Source organism: Nothobranchius furzeri, chromosome 12, assembly GCF_043380555.1.
Source record: "Nothobranchius furzeri strain GRZ-AD chromosome 12, NfurGRZ-RIMD1, whole genome shotgun sequence".
Lineage (NCBI taxonomy): Eukaryota > Metazoa > Chordata > Actinopteri > Cyprinodontiformes > Nothobranchiidae > Nothobranchius > Nothobranchius furzeri.
The window spans coordinates 30,118,853-30,142,979 of NC_091752.1; the positions used below are offsets into that span (position 1 = coordinate 30,118,853).

General features: G+C 42.6%; 1 protein-coding gene across 2 annotated transcripts in view; it reads left to right on the top strand.

Moving 5' to 3' along the window:
• The window catches only part of grid1a (glutamate receptor, ionotropic, delta 1a), a 424,695-nt gene that overhangs the window by 356,041 nt on the left and 44,527 nt on the right, over positions 1–24,127 (top strand). For both annotated transcript variants that reach the window (XM_015944768.3, XM_015944767.3), the window contains exons 7-8: positions 2,569–2,730; positions 7,563–7,682. In XM_015944768.3, the coding sequence (XP_015800254.3) occupies positions 2,569–2,730; positions 7,563–7,682 (282 nt within the window). The remainder of the gene's footprint in view (positions 1–2,568; positions 2,731–7,562; positions 7,683–24,127) is intronic.

The window sequence follows — 24,127 nt, forward strand, 5'->3', positions numbered from 1 at the left end:
TTGGTCTTTAAAGGGACTTCAAGGAATTTTGAATTTTTATGCTCGCGATTGCCCCCTCAGGCCACAGCTTCAATAGTAGGCTCGTGCACGAGGCGCACATGCTGTACGTGCACACTCCTTAACGAAAATAACAGCTGAGACAGTCCCTTGTGTGTTTATGTGTGTGTGTGTGTGTGTGTGTGTGTGTGTGTGTGTGGCCCGGAGGACAGAGGACAGGAGAAGGAGAACGCGCAGCTAATTAGTTAAATAATTTGGTTCTGTACCTTTCTCTTCAGCACAGCCGACAAAGGTTTATGATGGGTCAGTCTTCCTGCATGCTCAGATAAAGGGTTCAGACATTTTCCCGCTGTCCCTTCCCTTGCTTGAAAAATTGTTCCAAAATGAAAGTTGAACCCACATTTTTTTAATTTGTGAATTCAATGCCGTTCGGCGAGTCTCAAATAAAATTTGGGCATCTTACTGTAAAAAAAATATACCATTAATGTAAAAAAGAAACTCTAAATAAATTTTGTTCACATCCAGAATCGAACCCAGGTCTCCTGCACGAGAGTACTGCATCTTACTAGGTGAGCTAAAACACCAGTGATGTCTTTTGTATCTGTAACAAGTATATCGTTGATGACAGCTGAAACAACGTCAAACCAAAGAACAGTTCGGAGCGAAAATGGCCATTTTGTTGCTAATTTGCAGGAAATATCTAGAAGAAAGTTCTACAGAAAGTAGCTAAGGGTCCTCAGAAATGTAGCTAGGTTCGTCACTAGGCGTTAGGAGCACTACCCCTCTCTCTGCTGCTAAAGCTACGGTTAGCAAATGCTGCGGGCTATGCCTGAGTGTGAACGCGCATGAAGCAGCCTGCTCGACCCGAGCAGCTCTCTTTTTCTGTGATTTTACAGAAAAACAGGCAATCACAGTAAAAATGCCAGGGCTCATTCTACAGGACCAGGGCATTGCAGGAGAATGTATGAAGAAGAAATTTATTATTTCTATACATGTTTTGGCTGTCAAACTTCCATAATGCCCCTTTAAGTTAACACCCATTTCTCCACTGGGTGCCAGTTTCAATCTTCAGAGATGACACAAAAACCATGAATTGTTAAATTTAACTTTATTTCAGTAGATAGCAATGCTCAGTCAATCATCAGCCTAAAGCACAGCATCACCTTGCAGCCAAGGTACACAGTGTCATATAACTGCCAATAATAACTGATTATGTATGCAACTAAATGTATGTGAAGCTCCCTTGGCAAGATAATTATGAGCGACATGGACACTCATGAATATAAATGACTGGTGCGCTTCTTTTCTGGAGAACAAATGGAAGAACAGAGAAAATTGTTGCTTTAGACTTAAAAAGAAGACAAAAACACTTCATTTTCAAAAAAAAATAAAGTTCACGTCATTTCATTCTGACATTCAAGAGACCTTTAAAACCAACAAATTAGTTTTACCAGAACAAACTCAACAGGTAATACAAAACTTTATGAGGTAGACGCTTTGGAACATTCTAAAAACAAGCACCCTGCTCAGATTTTAATCAGAAAATTTAGTACAAAGGAACCCATTTATGGCCACACCCAGCCAATGACAGTCATACAGAGTTGTCAGTCAACACAAAGTTATTTCCTTTTTGTCTTCAAAGTAACCTTGTTGAGTTTGTCATTTATTATTCAATAAATAGTTGAAAGTGTTTCCTTACACCTCTCAGACTTCTGTTTGGCTCAATCCATCTGGAGCTCAATGGCTGTTCCCTGCGGCTCTATTGAAATGTTCCTTTTCCTTTTTATCCATTCTATGGACAGATGGCAAAACCATGTGGCGCCTGCACCCTCAGTCCTCAATAATTCACATGAAAGAGGGTTAAATATCAGGTAATGGCAGTAAAAGCATTTATCAGAATAGTTTCACAGTAAAAGATGGGCGTGATTTACCTGCACTAATCTCCTTCACAACCCACAAACTGTGACGTGACCTCAGATGTTTGGAGCTAAATTTTCACCTGAATTTGACGACCGACTCACAGGCCTTGAGGCATGTGAAGCCAAGTTGGTGACTGGCTGCTCCAAACGGTGAATTCTAAACACGTTATGAACCGAGTGCCTGGAGTAGCAGCTGAAATTGTTTCTGTGGGTCTTTTCCCGTGAGGAGGTGCAACTTGATTTGACCCAGAAAACCGATCAAATCAATTGTCACACCGTGACACAGGGAAGTTGAATGAACTCCAGGAAGACTTAATCCATCACTCATCAGAAATTAAAAATCAACTCTTAACCTCGAAACTCCATTTAAACCATAGATGGCTTTGAATAAAAGAATTGGGTCTTCCAAAAAAGAGAAAACAAACCAACAAAAGAGAAAATATTTATTCGTCCCCATCAATTTTTCATGGAGAAAAACTACTATGCTCCTGCTTCGCAAGCAGAGATCCCCCACAGGGCTTTGTCATATTTTCTAGATCCCAAGTAGTTGTATTGGTTTTCTTTGTTGTATTTGTGTTCCATGCTGCAGTGAACAACAAAAATCCAAGAATAAATTTTTCTGAAAAGTGCATGCCTTTCTTCCTTCTGACAGGTGTCCAATCTCTACCTGTACGACAGCGTTTTGATGCTGGCCAACGCATTTTATAGAAAACTGGAGGACAGGAAGTGGCACAGCATGGCCAGTCTGAACTGCATGAGAAAGTCCACAAAGCCTTGGAATGGAGGATGGTCCATGCTGGACACCATTCAGAAGGTTTGGATGCACTTGCTTTGTGAAAGGACAAATAGCTGACTATTATCTAATAATACATAATTAAAGCATTCATTAGCAAACTTGGATTAATATATTGTGGTCCTTGCTAGAGAATTGCTACTTTTTTCTTCTGTTAATCCCCCAAAAAAGCTGGTTATGAAATGTGATTTACTCTGCTGACATCAGAATGGACTTGTGGCAGCTTCCGGGCTTTGATCGTGTTATACTTATGTAGCCGTCTCAGTCCTTGCATTGAAGAAGAAGAAGAAGAAGAAGAAGAAGGAGAAGAAGGAGAAGAAGAAGAAGAAGAAGGAGAAGAAGAAGAAGAAGGAGAAGAAGAAGAAGAAGAAGAAGAAGAAGAAGAAGAAGAAGAAGAAGAAGGAGAAGAAGAAGAAGAATCATTTCTATAGTGCCTCTCAAGATAAAAAAATCACGAGGCGCTTCACAAAAACAAAAAATGTAAAAATATAAAAAAGAATTTAGAAAATGATTAAAATATATTTTAAATGAGCAAAAAATAGACAATTGTGATTAAAAAGTGTTAAGAAATTGAGAGAGTGAATAGGAAAGAGGGAAATCAGTGGATCCTGAGGAAGGTGGAATAAGTGGGGAGAGCAGAATAAAGAGAGAGTGGTGAAGAAGGTCATACAAAAGCTTGAACAAGTGAGTCTTCAGCTGCTTTTTGCAGGAGACCACTGAGTCCACTGATCTCAGGCTCAGGGGGAGAGAGTTCCAGAGTCTGGGGGCCACAGCAGCAAATGATCTGTCACCTTTGGTCTTTAGCCTGGTGCGCTGCACAACCAATAGTCTTTGATCACTGGACCTCAGGGACCTGCTGGGGGTGTAGGGACTAAGAAGATCACCAATGTAAGGTGGTGCTTGTCCATGTAAGGCCCTATAGACCAGAACCAGGATCTTGAAATGAACCCTGAAGTTGACTGGCAGCAAATGAAGCTGGAGGAGAAGCGGGGTGATGTGGGTGTGTTCGGAGGACTTGGTCAGAAGCCAAGCACAGGCATTCTGAACCACCTGTAGACGGTTCAGGGAGGTTCTGCTCAGACACGTGAAAAGAGAGTTACAGTAGTCTAAGCGTGAGGAGATGAAGGAGTGGATAACTGTCTCAAGTTCAGAGCGAGACAGAACGGGAGTCAGCTTAGCAATGTTCCTGAGATGGAAGAAGGAAGAGCGAACAAGAGAACTGACATGAGAATCCAGGGTGAGAGCTGGGTCAAAGGTCACGCCAAGATTCCTGATGGAAGGTTTGGTGTGAGAAGCAAGCTGACCAAGAGAGTCTCTGACTTTGGGAACCAGCTTGTCTGGGGCACAGATGAGGATCTCAGTCTTATCTTCATTCAGCTGAAGAAAGTTCCCAGCCATCCAGGTTTTGATAGAGTCTAAGCAGGTGTGTAACAGCTGCAGCTTAAACATCTCATGGGGCTTAAAGGAGATGTACAGTTGGATGTCATCTGCATAAAGATGGTAGGAGATTCCTTTTAAGGAGCTCAGGATGCGCTGAAGAGGGAGCAGATAGAGGAGGAAGAGCAGAGACCCCCAGCACAGAACCTTGTGGGACACCATGGGTAAGAGAGGTGGTGGAGGACCTAAACTTGGAGACGGCCACAGAAAAGGAGTGCTCAGAAAGGTAAGAGGAGAACCACTCCAGAGCAGATCGTGATAAGCCTACCCAGTCTCTCAGCCTCTCCAGTAGCAGGTGATGGTCAACAGTGTCATAGGCTGCAGTCAGGTCCAGCAGGACCAGAACAGAACAGTCCCCTGCATCACTGTGAGTCTGAAGATCATTAGAGACCCTAAGAAGAGCTGTTTCAGTAGAATGAGCTCTACGAAAACCTGACTGTAAGCAGTTATATTTGTTATGTTCATCAAGATCAGCTGTGAGTTATTTAGCCACAACCTTTTCCAAGATCTTGGAGATGTACGGAAGTTTAGAGATGGGTCTGAAGCTGCTATGGAGAGAGGTGTCACAACGTGGTTTTTTAAGAAGTGGGTGGATAACAGCATTTTTAAAGTAAGCAGGGACCTGAGAAGCATTAATTATAGAGAGCACGCTGGGACCGATGCACTGAAAAGCACTTTTAAACAAAGATGAGGGTAAGATGTCGAGGGGGCATGCAGAGGTCTTCATAGAGTTAACTAGTTTGGTTAACTCAGGCAAAGAAACAGGAGCAAAGCTATCTAGGATGATGGGCCTGGTTGGAGTTGGGAGAGGCAGCGATAAGGCTGAAGGAGAGATGCTAGATCTAACCTTATTGACTTTGTACACAAAGAAAGACAGAAAGTTCTCACAGTCTGTAACAGAGTGGATGGAGGCTGTAGGAGAGGCAGGAGAGACAATGCTGCTGATGGTGTTAAACAGCACCTTGGGGTTCCCTTTGCTCTGGGACACCAGGTTGGAAAAATAGGAAACCTCGCTTCTCTGACTGCAGAGTTAAAGGATGTCAGAAGATCCTTTAGGTGCAGCAGATAGACGTGGAGATGGGTTTTCTTCCACAAGTTCTAATTTTTTGTGCAATGGCACTTTAGGCTGCGAAGGCTGTCATTAAACCAGGGAGTAGGGTTCACTGCAGGAACTGATCTGGTTCTGACAGGACAGATGTTGTCCAGATTGGAGAGGAAGTTCTCGTTAAAATGAGAAGGTAAGGATTCAGGGTCGTTATCAGAAGAACAGGGTGGATCAAAAGCAGCAGAAAAAGTTCTAGCTGTGCTCTCATTAAGAAAACAAGAACTAACCATACGGCGAGCAGGAGGTGGGGACACAGAAAGGGACAATTTATAGAAAATGCTATGGTGATCTGAAATATAAACGTCCTCAGGACAACCACTGTCAGCATTTAGACTCAGGGTAAACACAAGGTCTAGAGTGTGCCCCCGGTGTGTGTGGGGCCAGAAACATGCTGGGTAAAGCTGAAGGAGTCCATAAGGCTGGAGAAATCCACGGCAAAGTGATCAGAGGGATCATCAACGTGGATGTTAAAGTCACCCACAATCACCAGTCTGGACAGCTTCACAGTGGAGGATAGAAAGCCACTAAACCTGAAGGAAAGAACTGTTTGGACCAGGTGGACAATAGACCACAGCACAGTAGAACGGGTCCTTACGCCCGACTTTAATCAGCTGCAGTTTAAAGGAAGCAAAGTGACTAGAGGTTGTAGATCTACATGGAAGATGGTCTCTGAAAATAGCAGCTAGACCTCCACCACAACCAGAACCCCGGGGCTGGCTAAGAAAAGAATAACCACTCGGGCAGAGTTCAATCAGACCAGAATAATCAGATGTTTGCTGCCAAACTTCAGTAAGAAACAGAAAATCCAGGTTTTTAGAGATAATTAAATCATTGAGCAGGAAGGACTTATTGTTAGCAGAGCAGGTTTTAATGGAGCCATGCAGAGTGAGGTGGAGGAATCAGAAACTACAGAAACAGTTGGAGTTAGTGGACATAAATTAGCAGAGTTAGATCCACGGTGTTTATAAAAACCACTTATGGAGGGAACAGGAGGAGAAACCACTGAGGAATGAGGATAAACCGACCTTAAAAAATTTGGATGGAGCAACCGTGCCGCAACGCAGCCTGGCGGGACTAACCCCGGCTTTCCACAGGAGCCGTCAGCAGCACGTTACCGCAGCAGCACGTCATAGCTGCTGATAGGAACCGCTGTGGTCAACAGAAACTTTTCCACTGGAGCCATCAGCACGCGTCAGAAGCGCGAGTCAGTCGCGTCTCAGGAGCAGCATGTCGCGGCCTTTACGCGCCGGTTCTATTTTCTACGCGCAACGCCTCGGAAACGGGTCAATTTCGACATTTTTGGGGAAGGAAAGACAGGAAATCGGACGCGGAAATGGAGAGAAGCTCCTGAGATTTTCAGAATAAAGAAACGTACTCTCTTCCGGTTGCTTTACTTTTAAGAGAAGTTACTAAATGTGCGGCCCCGTGAGAAGTTATCACCTAGCTAGCGGTCTCCTTTGTTTTTCAGGTCCGTATTGGCGATTATAAAACGGACAGAACATAAAACACAAACCTTTTGGAGCCATGTTGTAGTTTTCTCCTGCTTGTTGTTGTGTTTACTGACGAAGTCACTTGTGTGACTTCGTGCTCGGTCGGTGACAGCTGCTCCCCTGCTGCTTCGCGTCTCGTGGTAAGGGCCAAGCAGCAGCTTATGCGAGCAAGAGGTGCTGCTGCAGTAACGTGCTGCTGACGGCTCCGGTGGAAACCCGGGGTAAGCCTCAAATACAAGAGACTGGTCATCCACTTTAATCTGATAATGGAATTTTTCATTGTTTCACAGTGTCACACTGGTTTAATTTCCTTGGACAATAGATGCCCTAGTGGGGCAAGATGAATCAACAAAGCAAGGTGGCACAGTGGCAATCATGTGTTATGCAAAACCAACTGTAATCTCTCAAAATTGTTTCATTTTCCGTATTGGTCTTATCTCAAATGTACACCAGTGTGGCTTATGCCAAAGCAGAATATTCACTAATATTCACTAACATCTATGGTCTATGTATTAAAAAAGGAAAATAAAAAAATTGTGGAAATCTATTTCAAATAAAAATGAGGTGTGTGTGTGTGTGTGTGTGTGTGTGTGGGGGGGGGGGGGGGACCTAAAATGTGTTGGGTCTGAACTATCATGATGTTTTGAGGAAGAAAAAAAAACTAATCTTTGTACGTGTCTAGACCCATGTTCTGTAAATCAGTGTGGTCAGTTTTATTAAGTGCTTTAGAGAATTTTCAAAAACAAGTGTAGGCCTTTATATCAGAAAAGCAACTTTCACAAATGAAACAAACTGCATCTATTCTGCTGTGATGCCTACAGGAACGGATCAGTGGTCTGACGGGACTGATGGATTTTCGTGCTGAAGGATCCAATCCACACGTACAGTTTGAGATCCTTGGAACCAGCTACAGTGAGACATTTGGGAAGGATGTGAAACGGGTAGGTCTGATCATTCATTTTTTCATTTTTTCTTCTGTTATTTTACTGCATCAAATCTTCAACATTGTTCATAGAGAAGATCAGGAATTCTGTGACATACTGTGCAACACTATTGAGTAACGCCTCATTGTTTTGCCCTTGATCATTACATCCTCGGGCTGAGAAATCCCAGAGATGAGTCGGGAATTTGACACATAACAGACAGCTGAGCAAATAACCAATTTTAAACTAAATCTTTAGGCATTTTGATACAGACAGGTTGTTTTAAAGACTACCTGGCCCCATGTCATTAGCTGACTTTATAATAAAAAATATATATATTTTAAATATTTGGTTTGACAAACAATATAGGATGTTATCAAGGACAATGTGATTCTGAAAGAGCTGTTAGCTTCAAGTTCCAGATTTGTGCATATTTTATTTGCATTTCTTATAGAGCTGATGGTTTGCTGTAGACAGTATTTTAGATCTCCTTTGTCCTTAATTTGTCAAAGTTTTCCAGGTTTTTGAGCACACAGTGCACTAAATATGGGACAGATACAAAGACTGGACTGAAAAAGAGGGAAGAAGAAGCCAGCGGAAAACTTCATTCAGAAAGAAGGAACTATTGATCAATACTACTTCAAAATATTACAAAGAAAGTATGTCACCCAAAAAGCAAAGTAGAAGGGGAAATGAGTACTGACAACTTTTGCACAGTGCCTTTTTTCTTTTAGTAGGTCAGCACTAACAAATGACCCAGACTGGTTTTAACAGCAGAGTGCTGCAACTTTTCCTTTTTACAAGCATTGATGGGGCCATGTCCCAGTTATATACTTCATTCAACAGATCAGTCAATTAGTGAGTCCTTATAAAAAGTCCATTCCTTAGGCTTTTAGAGGACAGATTCAATATTTCACTAACTTACGTGGCTGTCCGATCTGTAGGTGTCAAGGAAAAAAAACAGGAGTGGTAAAACTACAGCTGGTTGTAGCTTTTCTGACAGCCTCAGAAAGAGCTTTTACCCAGAGTACAGGTGCTGGTCATAAAGTTAGAGGTTCTATAATTAGGACCCCCTGGTGCCACACTCTAATCAGCTAATTAACTCAAAAGCTTTAAATGGTTTCTCAGTCAAGTTCTGTAGGCTACACAATCATGAGGAAGACTGCTGACTTGACAATTGTCCAAAAGACGACCATTGACACCTTACACAAGGAGGGCAAGACACAAAAGGTCATTGCTAAAGAGGCAGACTGTTCACAGAGCTCTGTGTACAGAGGCAAACAAAAGGACGAGATGTGATAGAAAAACTTGTACAACAATAGGGATAACCGCACCCTGGAGAGGACTATGATACAAACCCCATTCAAAAATGTGGGGGAGATTCATAAAGAGTGGACCAGCACCGAGTCCCCCCTCCCCCACCAAGATATAAACAAACGCGTCTGCGGAACTTTTACTCCGTAACGTAAACTTTAACTCCTGCAGCGTAGAGGAAACTTGTTAAAATACGTCAACACGGTGGATTTAATAGAAGCTTTAAAGAACAAACTGGACAGTGTGAGGTGAGTTTGTCTCACTGCAGAAATGAAATCACACACGGAGCGTCAGCAGTCAGATGCAGCCAGATACATTCAAGTTTCACTTTCTGTTCTGACTGAATGCAGCATGGAGGTTTAGGTTCTCAGTCATCCTGGACATGATCATCCTGAGAGTTTTAGCTGAAAACAGCTGGGTGTTTCTGGATATGTTGGAGACATTTAGCCTCTCATCCCAGAGGCTTCTTCCAGACTTTGTTTATGATCATAAACTAACACACTGGTTGTGCTGCAAGTTTTTTTTCTTTTTTTTTTTCTCCAAAACACGTTTTGTCTAAATGAAGGTGATGTTATGGATAGAATTAAAAGTCATGTTGAAGTTAAGATTATTTCATGAAGTAGGACCTGTGGTTAGCTGGCTCATGTAAAACACGTCATGTCTTGAAAGAATCAGAATCGGGAATCGATAGGAACCGGAATCGAAACGAGGAATTGGAATCGGAATTGTTCAAAATCAAACGATGCCCAACCCTATTCAAGAACCACCATGTACAAACATTTGCAAGGCAAGTTTCAGCTGTTGCATTCCTTGTGTCAAGCCACTCTAGAACAAGAGACATCAGTAGATGCATCTTGCCTGGGCTAAATACTTAAATGACTGGTCTGCTGCTGGGTGGCCTTTTATTGTGGGCAGTATAAGGTACACCTGTGCACTATTCATGATGTCAGATCAGCATCTCGATGTGGCACACCGGTGAGGTCGGATGGATTATCTTAGCAAAGCAGAAGTGCTCACTATCATACATTTAGACTGATTTGTGAACAATGTTTGAGAGAAATGATAATATTTTGTAACTGGAATGAATTTTAGATCTGTAAGTCCATCTCATGAATAATTGGAGCAGAAACAAAGGTGTTGCGTTTATATTTTTGTTGAGTGTATATTACCTTTCCTTATGACCAATACGCTGGGATACTCTATCTAAATATAGAATATCAACCCTGCTTGGTCTTTACGGTGTTTAATCAGAAGATTCTAGGATTCTTTTTAGGGGATTGTACACACTTTGTTTTGATTCAGAAAAGAGTCATGTTTATAAAGGTAATTTATTTTACCAACAATTAAAACATGACAAGTTAACTAACATTTACTGTGATGGATGGAACCAAATGTGATGTATGAACCTATGTGTGAATGCAATGTTAGTCAGAACTTCCGTATCTAGGAGAGCTGAGTTCTGGATGTAAAAGAATTTGGTTTGCCTTAAGCTATGAAGTTGATTATTATCAAAAGCACATCAGACTGTCACGCTGAGCAGGAGGTTAGGACCCAAAAACGCAGAACACACGAGACAGGAGCAGATGTAAATAAGTAAATCCTTTATTTAAAGGAGGAGACTTGATCCAGCGGTCCATAAGCAAAACAGAAGCTCGCAACTGAGCACAGACTTGGGCAAAACTCGGGAGGGAACAGCACAATGTAGACACAACAATGGACCGACAAACACTGAAGGACAAGACAGGGTTTTTAAACACAGAGGGAGGGGATCAGGGGAACAGGTGACAGGTGAGAGGAGTGAGATCTGGAGGGAAGGCAGGTGCATACAATAACCTAAATGAGGGGAAAGAAACAAGCAGGATGGCAGATAAACCTTAACCTATAAAACACGGATAAAACTAAACCTAAAGTCTGAGGGCAAACAAACAACTAATAACTAGATGGATGAGGAGGACTAAAATAAGATAGACTAGGATTTATCAGGGAGTGATTAGGACACCTGAGGGAAGTCTAGAGATGGCTGGGGATAATAATGGGACACAAGAGGAGAACCTGGAGTGAGAACAGGAGGAGGCTGGGGACAGAGGGACACAGAACGTGACACAGACACTATATGTGTGTCTACTTCACCCATTCTGGAGACCCTCTTGGTGGATCCGAAAGTCAGAGAGGTCAGATGACCTCTGGCACCGAAGGTCCAGTAGATTGACCACAGCACCGACTTCTCCAGTCCAGATATGTCTCAGGTCACAACAGATGGATGGAACCGCGCATCTGGGACTCTGAAGGAGTCTAAACAATATCAGCTTGTTCTGCAGGAACTGTTTGCTGTTTCAGCTTCGCAGGTGCAAAAAGGTTTTGACGACGTGTCAAAAGCTTTGATGGTTAGAGGGTTTTGCTTCAGATGGCCGGTCTGAAGCTTTCTCTAGAACTGAGGAATCACCAGAGTAATCTGGTTGTAATGTTCTCATGTTATGATTTGTGTAGCCAACCAGAGGTTGACAAGTTTGAGGAACATCACCAAGAATCTCAGAAACACGCCTTCCTTTATACCGGATGCTCTGATCTGGGTAAAGGACTATTTATGTGTCATGGGTTTAACTTAACCTTACTTTGTTCTTGTGTGAGTGCAAGTGGTGATGACCTTGTCATATTAACATGCTGAAACAAATTTCAATCACTGTAATCATAACATAACATTCATTTCAAACTTCAATCACTGAGCACAGATTAATGAAACATTTCATTATATTATAATTATTATAAGTAGCAATAAACAAACGTTTATTTAATGATTATCTAGCTTATAAGTTGTAGAAGAAGTTCATATCTGATTTAGGAAATCCGGGCTGTGAGTGTTCTTTATATGAAGGCATGAAGAATCCTGAAAGATTGGACCTTGAGGAGAGAATGTCATTGTTGACATTTCGTTATCTGTGTTCAGAGCTGCAGGCTCTGAGCTCCAGCTGGTATGAAGGCAGGCCAATTTAAAGGGGACACATGCAGTCTTGTGTCTCCTTTTTGACCAGATGTTGAATGGTCAAACTGTACCTAAAAACTGACCATTGCTGGACGTTACATAGGAAAGGGCCCGGACAAAAAGTGAAAAGTGGACATGTCTGGGGAAAAGAGGATGTTTGGTCACCCTAGGCAAGTGGCCCACCAGGACGATGCCAGAAGGGCCAGTCCACCTCTAGTCTTTGGTCCAAATTGGTGGAGAGTGTAGAAAAGAGGTGAAGAAGCATGCAGAGCAGGTTGAGAAAAGATAATTGGTGGAGAAAAGTGTCGGGTGTCATGTGTTTCATCAAAAATGAAAGGGCAGGTGTAGAAGACAGTAGTGAGACTGGCCACGTTGTCTGGTTTAGAGACAGTATCCAAGAGAAAAAGACAGGAGGCAGACCTGGAGGTTGTAGAACTGAAGATGTTGACATTCTCTATAGGAGTTATGGTTAGGATAAGGATGAGTCCGTTAGAAGGACAGCTCGTGTTTGATGTTTTGAAGATAAAGTCAAAGAGGCCAGACTCAGATGGTTTGGACATGTCCAAAGAAGAGACAATGATTACAAAGGCAGAAGGATGCTGAAGTTGGACTGACCGGGCAGGAGGCTGAGAGTAGGACCAAAAATGCGTTTTATGGATGTGGACATGAAGAACATGAAGCTAGTTAATGTGAGGGTAGAGGAAGCAGAAGGCAGGTCTGGAGCTGAACTTGGTGAACCTGGTAGTCCTTCTTATGTCTCAATAATGGGGATGTAGCTCTCAGCTTCACAAAGGTTGGTGACCTCTGATCTAGAGTGACCACTCTAAATTTGTTTGTGTTGAATGTTAAAGTCTATGAGGCGGGTCAGGGTTACATTTCACTGCAAGTTGTACTTGTATGACCGACCATAAACCTTTTGAATATTCTGACACTCAAAAGTGCTAAAATTAACATCCCATAATTGTCTCACACACACTGGTGTGTGGTGAATTGTCCTCTGCATTTGACCCATCCCCGTGGGGAGCGGTAAGCTGCAGACGCGGCGGTGCTCGGGAACTATTCGGTGGTTTAAACCCCCAATCCAACCCCTTAAAGCTGAGTGTCAAGCAGGGAGGCATTGGGTCACTTTTTTAAAGTCTTTTGTGTGACCTGACCAGGATTTGAACCCCAATCTCCCAGTCACAGGGCCCTCCACTAGGCCACTGAGCTGACTAGTCAACTGCAACAGAATAGAAATAAATGTGAAATTAAAAAACATTTAATTCATTAGCTGTAGGATGAGGTCACAAGTGCATATTCCTTCAGAAGTAAATAGTGGTAAAGTGTCCAAGTTCCCTCTAGTGGAACTGAGTTTCATGAATGTGTTAGTCTTATTTTCTATTGCACTGTCTCTTGCAGTTGGAATCCACAAGGTAAAAGTTTGGATATGACTCCGATATGAACAAATACACCACTTTTACACTTGTTCCTGTTGGATCCGAGGTCATCTGATGAGCAGAGTCATTCACAAGTTTTACTAAAGAACGAACCTTCTCTGTGAGTGGACTCCAAGCTTGTTACAGGGAGGCATGTTTGATCTCCGAGTGCTGCACGTGGAGCGGAAGTGACGGACTCACATATGTGCTCTCCTCTCTCAGACGTAATTTGTCGCTTTTTGTCCTGATTCAGTCAGAGACTTCTTTCACAACGAAGAAGAATTTAGTTTCTTGGCAATCTATGTGGAGCAGGACTGACCAGAAGCGGTAATGAAGATTTAATCACCACTCAGCCTAACCAAAACCATGAAGCCAATCCGTCATAACGTGGGCATTAGCATTAGCAAGGAAGATACAGACATACATAAAAAAATACACACACACACACACACACACACACACACACACACACACACACACACACACACACACACACACACACACACACACACACACACACACACACACACACACATCCAGCATGAAAAGCATAGATAACAAACACAATTGTGTGCATCTGCAGATAAACAAGCATCCTGCACATGAGATACACCATCAGGTAAAGACTGAACAGAGGCCAGGGAACATGCATGCTAACATGGGTTCATGTTTCTCGAAATCATTAGAGGCAGAATGGGTCGGCAAGGCTAGATAACGGGTTGGTAAGCGCGCTCAGTTGTGTTGTTTATTTCCAGGTATGGCTGTGTTTGTGCAGACCTGCTCAGAGTGAGAAAACATTTATGTAACCCTCTTATTTCCCCTGTAATAGATATACATATTCTCCATGTCTTGTGCTAGATGATGACCATCACTTAGAATGACATCACGGCAGGATTTTCTTGTGTTTCACTGAGTGGGGTGCAACATCGATTCAGTGTTGTGCCGCGCCCGACAACCCCTCACAGCCTTCCCCTTTTTGGCCCACACTCCTAGCTTTTCTTCTCATTTCCAGTCCTCCTTCTCTGTGGTTGCATCTTCTACTCTCCTCTAACCTTTTACTCTCATTTTTCAGCCCTGCTTTTCTCCCTCTCCATCATCATTTATCTGCATTCAGTCCATTTTCTTCCCAGCCTGATGGCTCTTAGATGAGGCGTCTTTCTGGTTAGAAACTGTAATGAAGACTGAAATACTATTTCCAGAATGGCTACTGAGATTTCTCCACCATCCAGTGCTGATGCAGAGTGATCGATGCCGTTGTTGTTGTTGTTTTGGTTTCCCAGTTTGCTTTTATTGATGTGTCAGCTCGTCTCTGAGCAGATATCCCTAATGACTTCCAGCTTACATGGAGTTCTCATGGAGCAAAGTCAATTCATTTAAATGTAATTGTTCCTACTAGAGCCAGGCATCTTGCATGCGTCATGCAGTCGTTATCTCTCAAATATATCATCGGTTGTAATCATGTTATTCAAATCACATTTTCACCTGTTTCATTTAAGCGTATGACCCCCAAATCTGTACAGATGGCAAAAACTGTCTCTCAAAGGGAAAAGTCCAAGTAATTTTCACACAATCTTCAGGTGAAATGTGTCTCAAATCATGTTTTTTCTTGATTATGATGTATAAAGTGCATTGTTCTACCCATGTGCCATATGGCTCAACAATGAGGCTGTGCCATTAGGTTTATGAGGTAAAGAAATCAAAGTTCCCATGAAACAGTATTTGCTTCATATGTAAAATTAGTAACTAATTCAATGCACTGCTCTGGCTGGTCACTGCTAAATCAGCCCTCAGCTGATATCAGACAAACCTGTCACCGTACTAAGTCTTTTTATTTATTTTTTTGCCTCCAGTGTAATTTATTCCCATTGGGGAAAACTGAATCCGGACTGCAGAGATTCACAAGAGACCCAATTATAGAATTCTGAATCCAACATAATTGAAAGTCAACAACAGGAATGAAAAGATATCCATTTTACTGAGTTTGAAAGAAGAAGCAGGGCTCTATGTTTAGCTCAGAGGCTATGCCTAAATGTTGCACACACACAGAGAAAGAAATAGCCAATTCAAATCCCCATCAGCCCACAACTCAACAACCTCTTCATCACTGATGCCCATTCCTGGTTCCAGAGGGCCACTATCCCACGTTTTAGGTGACACAATATATAGGAATACATTTGAGGCCATATGAGAAGGGATGAACCCAGTTTTAGGGATGCTTTGACCCCAATCACCAGGTCACAATGGCTCCTGGAACAGTGTGACAGTCATGTTTTTTTCTGTTTTAACATATTTTGGAATTATATTCACAATTCAGCCAGTTGTATTAGCAATCTTGTTATTTCGGTCAAAGCCCAAAGCTGATGGACACAGCTGAGGATTGAGACAAAGATCCAACTGGTAAATTGAGGGCTTTGCTTTAAGGCTTGGCTCCTTCTTCACCACAACTGATCGGTTCAGTGTCCGCATCACTGCAAACAATGAACTGATCCGCCTTGTGAAAAAGAACCAGAGATACTTAAATTTCACTTAAGATCAAACCTCGAGACAGCAACCCACCCTTTTCCAGCTGAGAACCTTGGCCTTGGATTTGGAAGCGTTGATCCACATCAAACCACTTCCTTTCAAGTGCTTTTATTATTTTCTGTAGTCACTGTAGTTCACTGTCCACAGTGCTCTGGTTTGATTATACTCAGCCCCATCATGTATTGTTACTCTAACAGTAACAAACCTCTAACAGCCAAACTAACTCAGTTTTGGTTGCTGGTTCTGCTAAAACTTCTTAAGCACTGATCGTCTGAAACCAGGTGTGAAACCTGGCTTTTACATATTATTGACAGATGCATCTTATCCATGCAGGGTACTGACCCTCAACTGCCAGGAATAGACACCTACTTGAGATTTTGATTGCCCAGAAATGAGCATTTTTAATACCTATGAATTATGGATAAGGCTACCTGGGGAATAATAAATAATGTGATTAATAGAGATAATACAACATCAAGACTTCCAAACTGCTTTGTTAAGGACAGTAAAGACATTTATAAAGTTGAAGAAATTTCTGATGAATTCAATGATTTTTTTTTATAAATGTAGGGAGGAGTCTGGTGGAAAGCAAACCAATAATACAAGATAAAATGAACACAATAACTAGAAATGTCAATAATATTTAATGAAAATAGCCAAGGTGGTTCCAATATTTGAGTGGTGATAAACAGAGTTTCACTAATTATAGGCCAGTGTCACTGCTTCCACAGTTTTCCAAAATATTAGAAAAAGTGTTTGCATCAAGGCTGGATAAATTCATTGAAAAAAATAAAATTTTAAATCATGAACAGTATGGCTTTAGGACCAAACATTCAACAGCAATGGCAGTAATGGATTTGGTTGATAAAATGTCATCAGCAATAGACAATAAAAACTATTTAATTAGTGTTTTTATTGACTAAAGAAGGCATTTGATGTCATTGATCATTCAAGGTTACTTCTTAAATTACATCGGGATGGAGTAAGAGGTGTGGCTCATCAATGGGTTAATAGTTATTTAGACAATAGGAAACAGTTTGTTCAAATGCCAGATCTGACTTGAAAGATATTCATTATGGAGTGCCACAAGGGTCGGTCCTCGGACATAAACCGTTCATATTGTTTATTAATTACCTTTTAAATGTATCTCATCTACTTGGTACAGTGTTATTTGCAGATGATACCACATTGTTTTATTCAGGATTAAATACACATGAAGTAACTCAAGTAATAAACAGTGAACTAACTGATTAAAGTAAAAAAAATGTTTGACATAATTAGACTGTCTTTGAACCTGAACAAAACAAACTTTATACTGTTTAACAACAAAATAAGCTGTGATGTATCTTTAACGAAGGATGGAATGGAAATTCAAAGAGTAAAAGAAACCAAATTTCCTGGAGTCATGTTTGATGAGAGTCTCACTTGGAAATCACATATAAGTTATATAAAGGGGGAAGTTGCCAAAGCCAGAGCAGTATTATATAGAGTCAAGTTTCTACTAAACTGGTCTCGGTTAGTAACGTTGTATCACTCACTGATTGAACCATATTTAATTTATTGTTTAGAAATTTGGGGAGCCACATACAAAACGTTTACACAACCGTTGTTCGTTTTACAAAAAAGAACATTGAGGATCATTAATAACAGTAACTACAGAGATCACTCTAATCCATTATTCATTAGATATAAAATACTGAAATTTCCTGACTTGGTAGAGTGGAAAATTTTGCAAATAATGTACAGAGCGAATACGAGTAATTTACCAACTAAAATCCAGAAAATAGTTCATAAGAGAGTATAAGTGGGTACATGTTAAAAGGGACTGATGTCTTTAAAAAACCTAAATTCAGAACCAAAATCAAGGAATGTCATATTTCTGTAAATGGTGTAAGATTGTGGAATGCCCTTAACAGAGAAATTATAAAATGAAACTCACTTACTATATTTAAAAAATGTATAAAATCAAATGTATTAAGTAATTATGAAAAGATAAAATAAAATGTCAATGATTATATAAAAATTAGAAAGGTAATGAGGTTATATTGTGTATGTTTTACACATAATTTTCTTTGTAAAAAAGGGGCAGAAATTATAAGATTTTTTTTCTATCTGCTCCTTTTCATTCAAATGTTTAATTTATTCTTTCTTTCATTATGTTTATGTATTGTATTTGCTTGTGGGTTAGGGTTAGGGTTAATTCATATTTTTTTAAATTCATAAAAAGAATTACAATAATACATGCATACATATATATACTTTTTTTTTGTAAGTGTTATTGGCCATCACCACCACTGAGCTCTAATGTGACATGTGGCACCCAAATTCTGTCAGGTGCGTTTGCTTACTGCTCAAACCATTTTATCACTGACTCATAAAGCAGAAATGACATTAAATATTCTCTAAAGGGCACATTTCTCTTGCCAACAATAGAATCTGCGGGGGGTTGATGGGAGTGTTGATCCAACAATTAATTTGCAAAGCAGTGAGAAGGCAAGCTTTTAGAAAAGCACTCTTTGGCCCCTACAGGGTTTTAAATCATCCCTTAGCTGCTTAAAATCTCCTCCACAGGTGCACCTAGAGAAACAGACATTGTATTCACCGCCAGTCATTTATATTCTACCACATTATTGGCACAGTTACAATTATGCTGCTGCATTCACACTAAATCATCCTATGCTACTGTAAACACACTTGTTGAATATTAATTTAAGCTGGTGATGAACACATGTGAAAGGTTGGATTTATTCACTCAATAATTAACAAGTAAGAAAAAAAGTTCTTTTTAATCTTCAATTAAACCGCATTGGGATTATTAAATGTTCCACGAGTAGCTATTATAGCATTAAAATTGTCTAGTTTTTGACCATTATTGCATTGAAATGGTATTTACCCTCAAATCTACATCAGTCGGAAAAATTGAAATAGGCCCTTCTTCCTGCTGCCACACTGCACTGGGTGAAGTAAATCTTCTCAAAAGTCAAAAGTAATTGGATAAAAAGTGAGTGATATTTCTCTACATCCCTTAATGTATTCTTTCTCATGTGCTCCCATCCATCATAATAACAATGCCGAGCAAATGTTACCATCCATAGCTGCTGAATGGATTTTAAATGCACAATCATGCACACTACCTGCTGCACTCTCCTCTCTGCAGCAAACTCCTACAGCCAACACCAGGTTTGAAACACAATCTGCACTTCATGAATAACTGGGGAGTTTGCTTTTCGCACAATAATATGCGCACTTTCAGATGTTTTGCAGTGATCCAACAGATTAGTCTTTTTTCATCCCTAGATGTGGCAAGACAAAGTAGAAAACAGCCAGTTGTATTATTGCATCAACTTAATGTCTCGCAGAAAATTTTTGTCATCACTTTTGTTTCAGGAAAAGCAAAATTTATGTAACAAAAAAATCTGAAATGATGGAAAACATTTTGAATGCAAACACTGAAACCTTTTTCCTTCTCTATCCAATAAAAGGGCCTCTTTCCTTTACCCATCTTGTTTCTTTTGCTTTTTATTCATTTGCTTTCCCTCCCATCACTATTTCCCTGATTTTTGCTGTCTGAAATAGTTCTATGGAGGGAATCTCGCCTCATGTTGCTGATTAGAGGTTAGAGTGATAGACTGGCAGCATGTCTGCTAAGCGTATCTCCAATGTATGAGAACAGATTAGATGTCTCTCTTCTTACCTAATTTAAATGGCTGGCTTATTTTGTACAGCGCTTTTGCTGATTAGAAACAACACAAGTGGCATCAGTCCAGCTTTTTCTCTTTTAGGATCAAAGAGTAAAAGTGGCACCTAAAACATCGGTTTTGTGTGTGTTTGTATATAAAATCAAGATTGAGTGCTTGTGAACAGTTTACCGGCTTTTTGATTTTGACTTGAGTGAATGTGACCATGCAGCAAACATATTATCATATATAAATTTTGTTTTGAGCTTTTTCCTTCGGGAATGGGTTGAGCTCATTTTGCAGGACAACATTCTACAGAATGATGTTTGGACATCAGTTACTCTGAAATACTTTAGAAAATTATGGCAAACAGATGTTAGCACTTTGGTCCAAATCATGAATTTGCCTTTAAAGACATGACTCGAGGTCTTTGAGTGTCTGATGTCTATAAAACTCAGTCTAGCAGGAAGCTGCATATCACAAAGACTCGTACTGAATCATGTTCATACTCTGGGTTGCTTTGTTTATTATCCATCAGACCAGGGGCGCAGATAGGATTTTCAAACTGGGGGAGGACGAATTTCCAATGTACCCTTCCCCAAACACTCCTCCTTGAACCATAACCTTATCGTGGTGGAGGAGTTTGAGTGCCCTAATGATCCTATGAGCTATGTTGTCTGGGGCACTTTGTGCTCCTGGCAGGGTCTCCCATGACAAACTGGTCTTAGGGGAAGGGTGAGACAAAGAACGGTTCAGAGGATCTTTCATGGATTTACAATCAAAGAGTCGGAGTACCCAGCCCGGAGGGTTACCGAGGTCCCACCCTGGAGCCAGGCCTGGGGTTGGGGCCCATGAGCGAGCACCTGGTGGCTGGGCTTTCGCCCATGGGGCCCGGCTGGGCCCAGCCCGAACCGGATACATGGGCTCATCCAACTGTGGACCCACCACCCGCAGGAGGAACATGAAGTTGTCCGGTGCAGTGTGGATCAGGTGGCAGACCGAGGCGGGAGCCTTGGCAATCCGATCCTCGGAAAACGAAACTGGTTTTTGGGACATGGAACGTCACCTCGCTGGCGGGGAAGGAGCAGGAGCTTGTGGCAGAGGTTGAGCGGTACCGGCTAGATATAGTCGGACTCACCTCGACACATAGAATTGGCTCTGGAACCCAAGTCCTTGAGAGGGGTTGGACACTCTCCTTTACTGGAGTTGCTCTGAGAGAGAGGCGGAGGGCTGGGGTTGGCTTTTTGTTAGCCCCAAGACTCTCTGCCTGTGTATTGGGGTTTACCCCAGGGGCCGAGAGGGTAGCTTCCCTGCGCCTTCGGGTTGGGGAACGGGTTCTGACTGTTGTTTGTGCTTATGGGCCAAATATCAGTTCAGAGTACCCACCCTTTTTGGAGTCCCTGGGACGAGTGCTAGATAGTGCTCCATCAGGGGACTCTATTGTCCTGCTGGGGGACTTCAATGCTCACGTGGGCAATGACCGCATGACCTGGAGGGGTGTGATTGGGAGGAACGAACTTGAGTGGTGTTTCGTTATTGGACTTCTGTGCAAGCTGCAGTTTGGCCATAACGAACACCATGTTCGAACATAAGGATGCCCATTGGTACACTTGGTACCAGGGCAGCCTAGGTCGCAGGTCGATGATAGACTTTGCAGTCGTATCATCTGACCTGCAGCCGTATGTTTTGGACACCCGAGTGAAGAGAGGAGCAGAGATGTCAACTGATCACTACCTGGTGGTGAGTTGGATCAGATGGCAGGGGAAGATGCTGCGTAGACCTGGCAGACCCAAACTCATAGTGAGGGTCTGCTGGGAACGCCTGGCAGAAGAACCTGTCAAGACAGTCTTCAACTCCCACCTCCGGCAGAGCTTTGACCGCGTCCCGAGAGCAGTGGGGAGACATTGACTTCGAGTGGGCCTTGTTCCACTCTGAGATTGTTGAGGCGGCTGTTGCTAGCTGTGGTCGCAAGGTGGCCGGTGCCAGTCGTGGTGGCAACCCCCGTACCCGCTGGTGGACACCAGAGGTTCGGGGAGCCATCAGGCTGAAGAAGGAGGCCTACAGGGCGTGGCTGGTCTGTGGGTCTCTGGAGGCAGCAGACAGGTACCGGATAGCCAAGCGGGGTGCAGCAGTGGCAGTTGCCGAGGCAAAATCTCGGGGGTGGGAGGAGTTTGGTGAGGCCATGGAGAAAGACTATCGATCGGCTCCAAAGAGGTTCTGGCAAACTGTCCAGCGCCTCAGGAGAGGAAGGCAGCAACTCGCTCACACTGTTTACAGTGGGGATGGGGAGCTGCTGACATCAACTGGGGCTATTGTCAGACGGTAGAAGGAATACCTTGAGGAGCTCCTCAATCCCACCTATGCGCATTCCAAGGAGGAGCCAGAGCCGGGAGACCTGGGGATGGACTGTCCAATCTCGGGGGCAGAAGTTGCTGAGGTAGTCAAACAACTACACAGCAACGGAGCCCTGGGGGCGGATGAGATTCGTCCTGGGTATCTCAAGGCTATGATTGTTGTAGGGCTGTCATGGTTGACACGTCTCTGCAACATTGCATTGTCATCAGTGGCAGTTCCTGGGGAGTGGCAGACCGGGGTGGTGGTCCCCATCTTTAAGAAGGGTGATCTGAGGGTGTGTTCCAACTATAGGGGGATCACATTCCTCAGCCTCCCTGGAAAGGTCTACTCCAAGGTACTGGAGAGGAGGGTCCGATCGATAGTTGAATCTCAGATTGAGGAGGAGCAATGTGGTTTTCGTCCTGGCCGTGGAACTGTGGACCAGCTCTTTACCCTTGCAAGGGTGATGGAGGGGGCATGGGAGTTTGCCCAACCAATCCACATGTGTTTTGTTGATTTGGAGAAGGCTTATGACCGTGTTCCCAGGAGCACCCTGTGGGGGACGCTCCAGGAGTATGGGGTGGCTGGCTTTCCTTTAAGGGCCGTTCAGTCCCTTTACCAGAGGAGCGTGAGTTTGGTCCCCATAGCCGGTAGTAAGTCGGACCTGTTCCTGGTGAGGGTTGGAGTCCGCCAGGGCTGCCCTTTGTCACCGGTTCTGTTCATTACATTTATGGACAAAATTTCTAGGCACAGCCGTGGTGTGGAGTGTGTCGAGTTTGGTGGCAGGATAATCTCATCTCTGCTTTTTGCAGATTATGCGGTCCTCCTAGCTTCATCCAGCTCTGATCTTCAGCTCTTGCTGGGTAGGTTCGCGGTCGAGTGTGAAGCGGCTGGGATGAGGATCAGCACCTCCAAATCTGAGGCCATGGTTCTCGACCAGCAAAGGGTGGCTTGCCAACTCCGGGTTGGGAGAGAGGTCCCCCACCCTAATTGCGTGCCTGCATTAGATTAAATCTTTTGTCCCTGTTGGGGTTATTAGGAGCGAACAATTAGTAAGCTTCAACTTACTTTTGGATTCTTCAATAAATTCTGTAAATATGTAAATATTTACTGATTTATTAATTAATTAAGATATTCTTAGATATACGGGGCACCATTCCCCTTTTACCGGGGAAAAATTGAATCCAAAACTCTTATCAGTCTTTCTTGAAGTTCGTAGAATCCTTGGAGCAGAGACTTCTCTTCGACACAACAAAGCTACTGGAGACGAAAATCTGAATTTTATAACGTTTAATTAACAATTTGTCAAATGAATAAACAGTGGCATAAATGAATAATAACCATGTGATATAATAAAAGGATGTATATTCAAAATAATGTTCAAGGTGTTTGTGTGGTGTGTGGGAGGGAGCTGTGAGTGTGTGTGGGGCTCTTCCCCTCCCCTCGCATTCAACAGGAGACCTGGATGTGTAAAGTTTTCTACTTTCCCGAACACTTAGTGGCTTAGAATCACAGTAAAACTTAACTCAAACACTTCAAAAGTTAACAAACAACAAAAGGGTCACTTGTAAATTATTTAATCTAAAAGGAGTCGGCAGCCTGGCCAGAGCTGATGACTAAAGATATTAGCGATGATCAATAAGCAGTTTATTCTTTCAAAATGACCCGAAGGACGAATTGGGAGCGAAAGAGGAAAACACGAAGCTACTTTTTAAGCAATAGCGCGGTTTTATTGCTTATTCTGGACTATAGAGGAAACGGGAGAAGAAAAGGAGAGAGAAAAAAATGAGTTTTCTGATCACCAGAGCAGCAAGGCGTCCCCGCTGTTATGATTTGACGGTTCTCCGTTTTCTCCGCAGTTTTCAGCGTCATGCGTCGGTTTAATGCTTTCTCCGTTGTTTGGCTCCACGAGTGTTTCTCCACGGCTGGACACAAAGAGAACGAAGTTTCTTTTGTGCTGAGTTTGACAACTTACAGCGTCTCTGAGAGCTGAATGGAGCTCCGCTCGTTCCCAGTCAGGTCCCGATGGAGTTGAGTGTAGTTTCCAGCGGTTGCGTGGGCTCAACTTGGCACTTAGAGCTTCCGCGTGCTCAAGTTGACGGAGCGTTCGACAAGCGTGTCCTTACCGCCAGGTATCCTGGGCAAAAGAACGAGGTTTCTTTGTCTCTGCTGAAGATTTATGGTCTTAGTTCGCGGGAAAAGCTCCACGGCTTCCCGCAC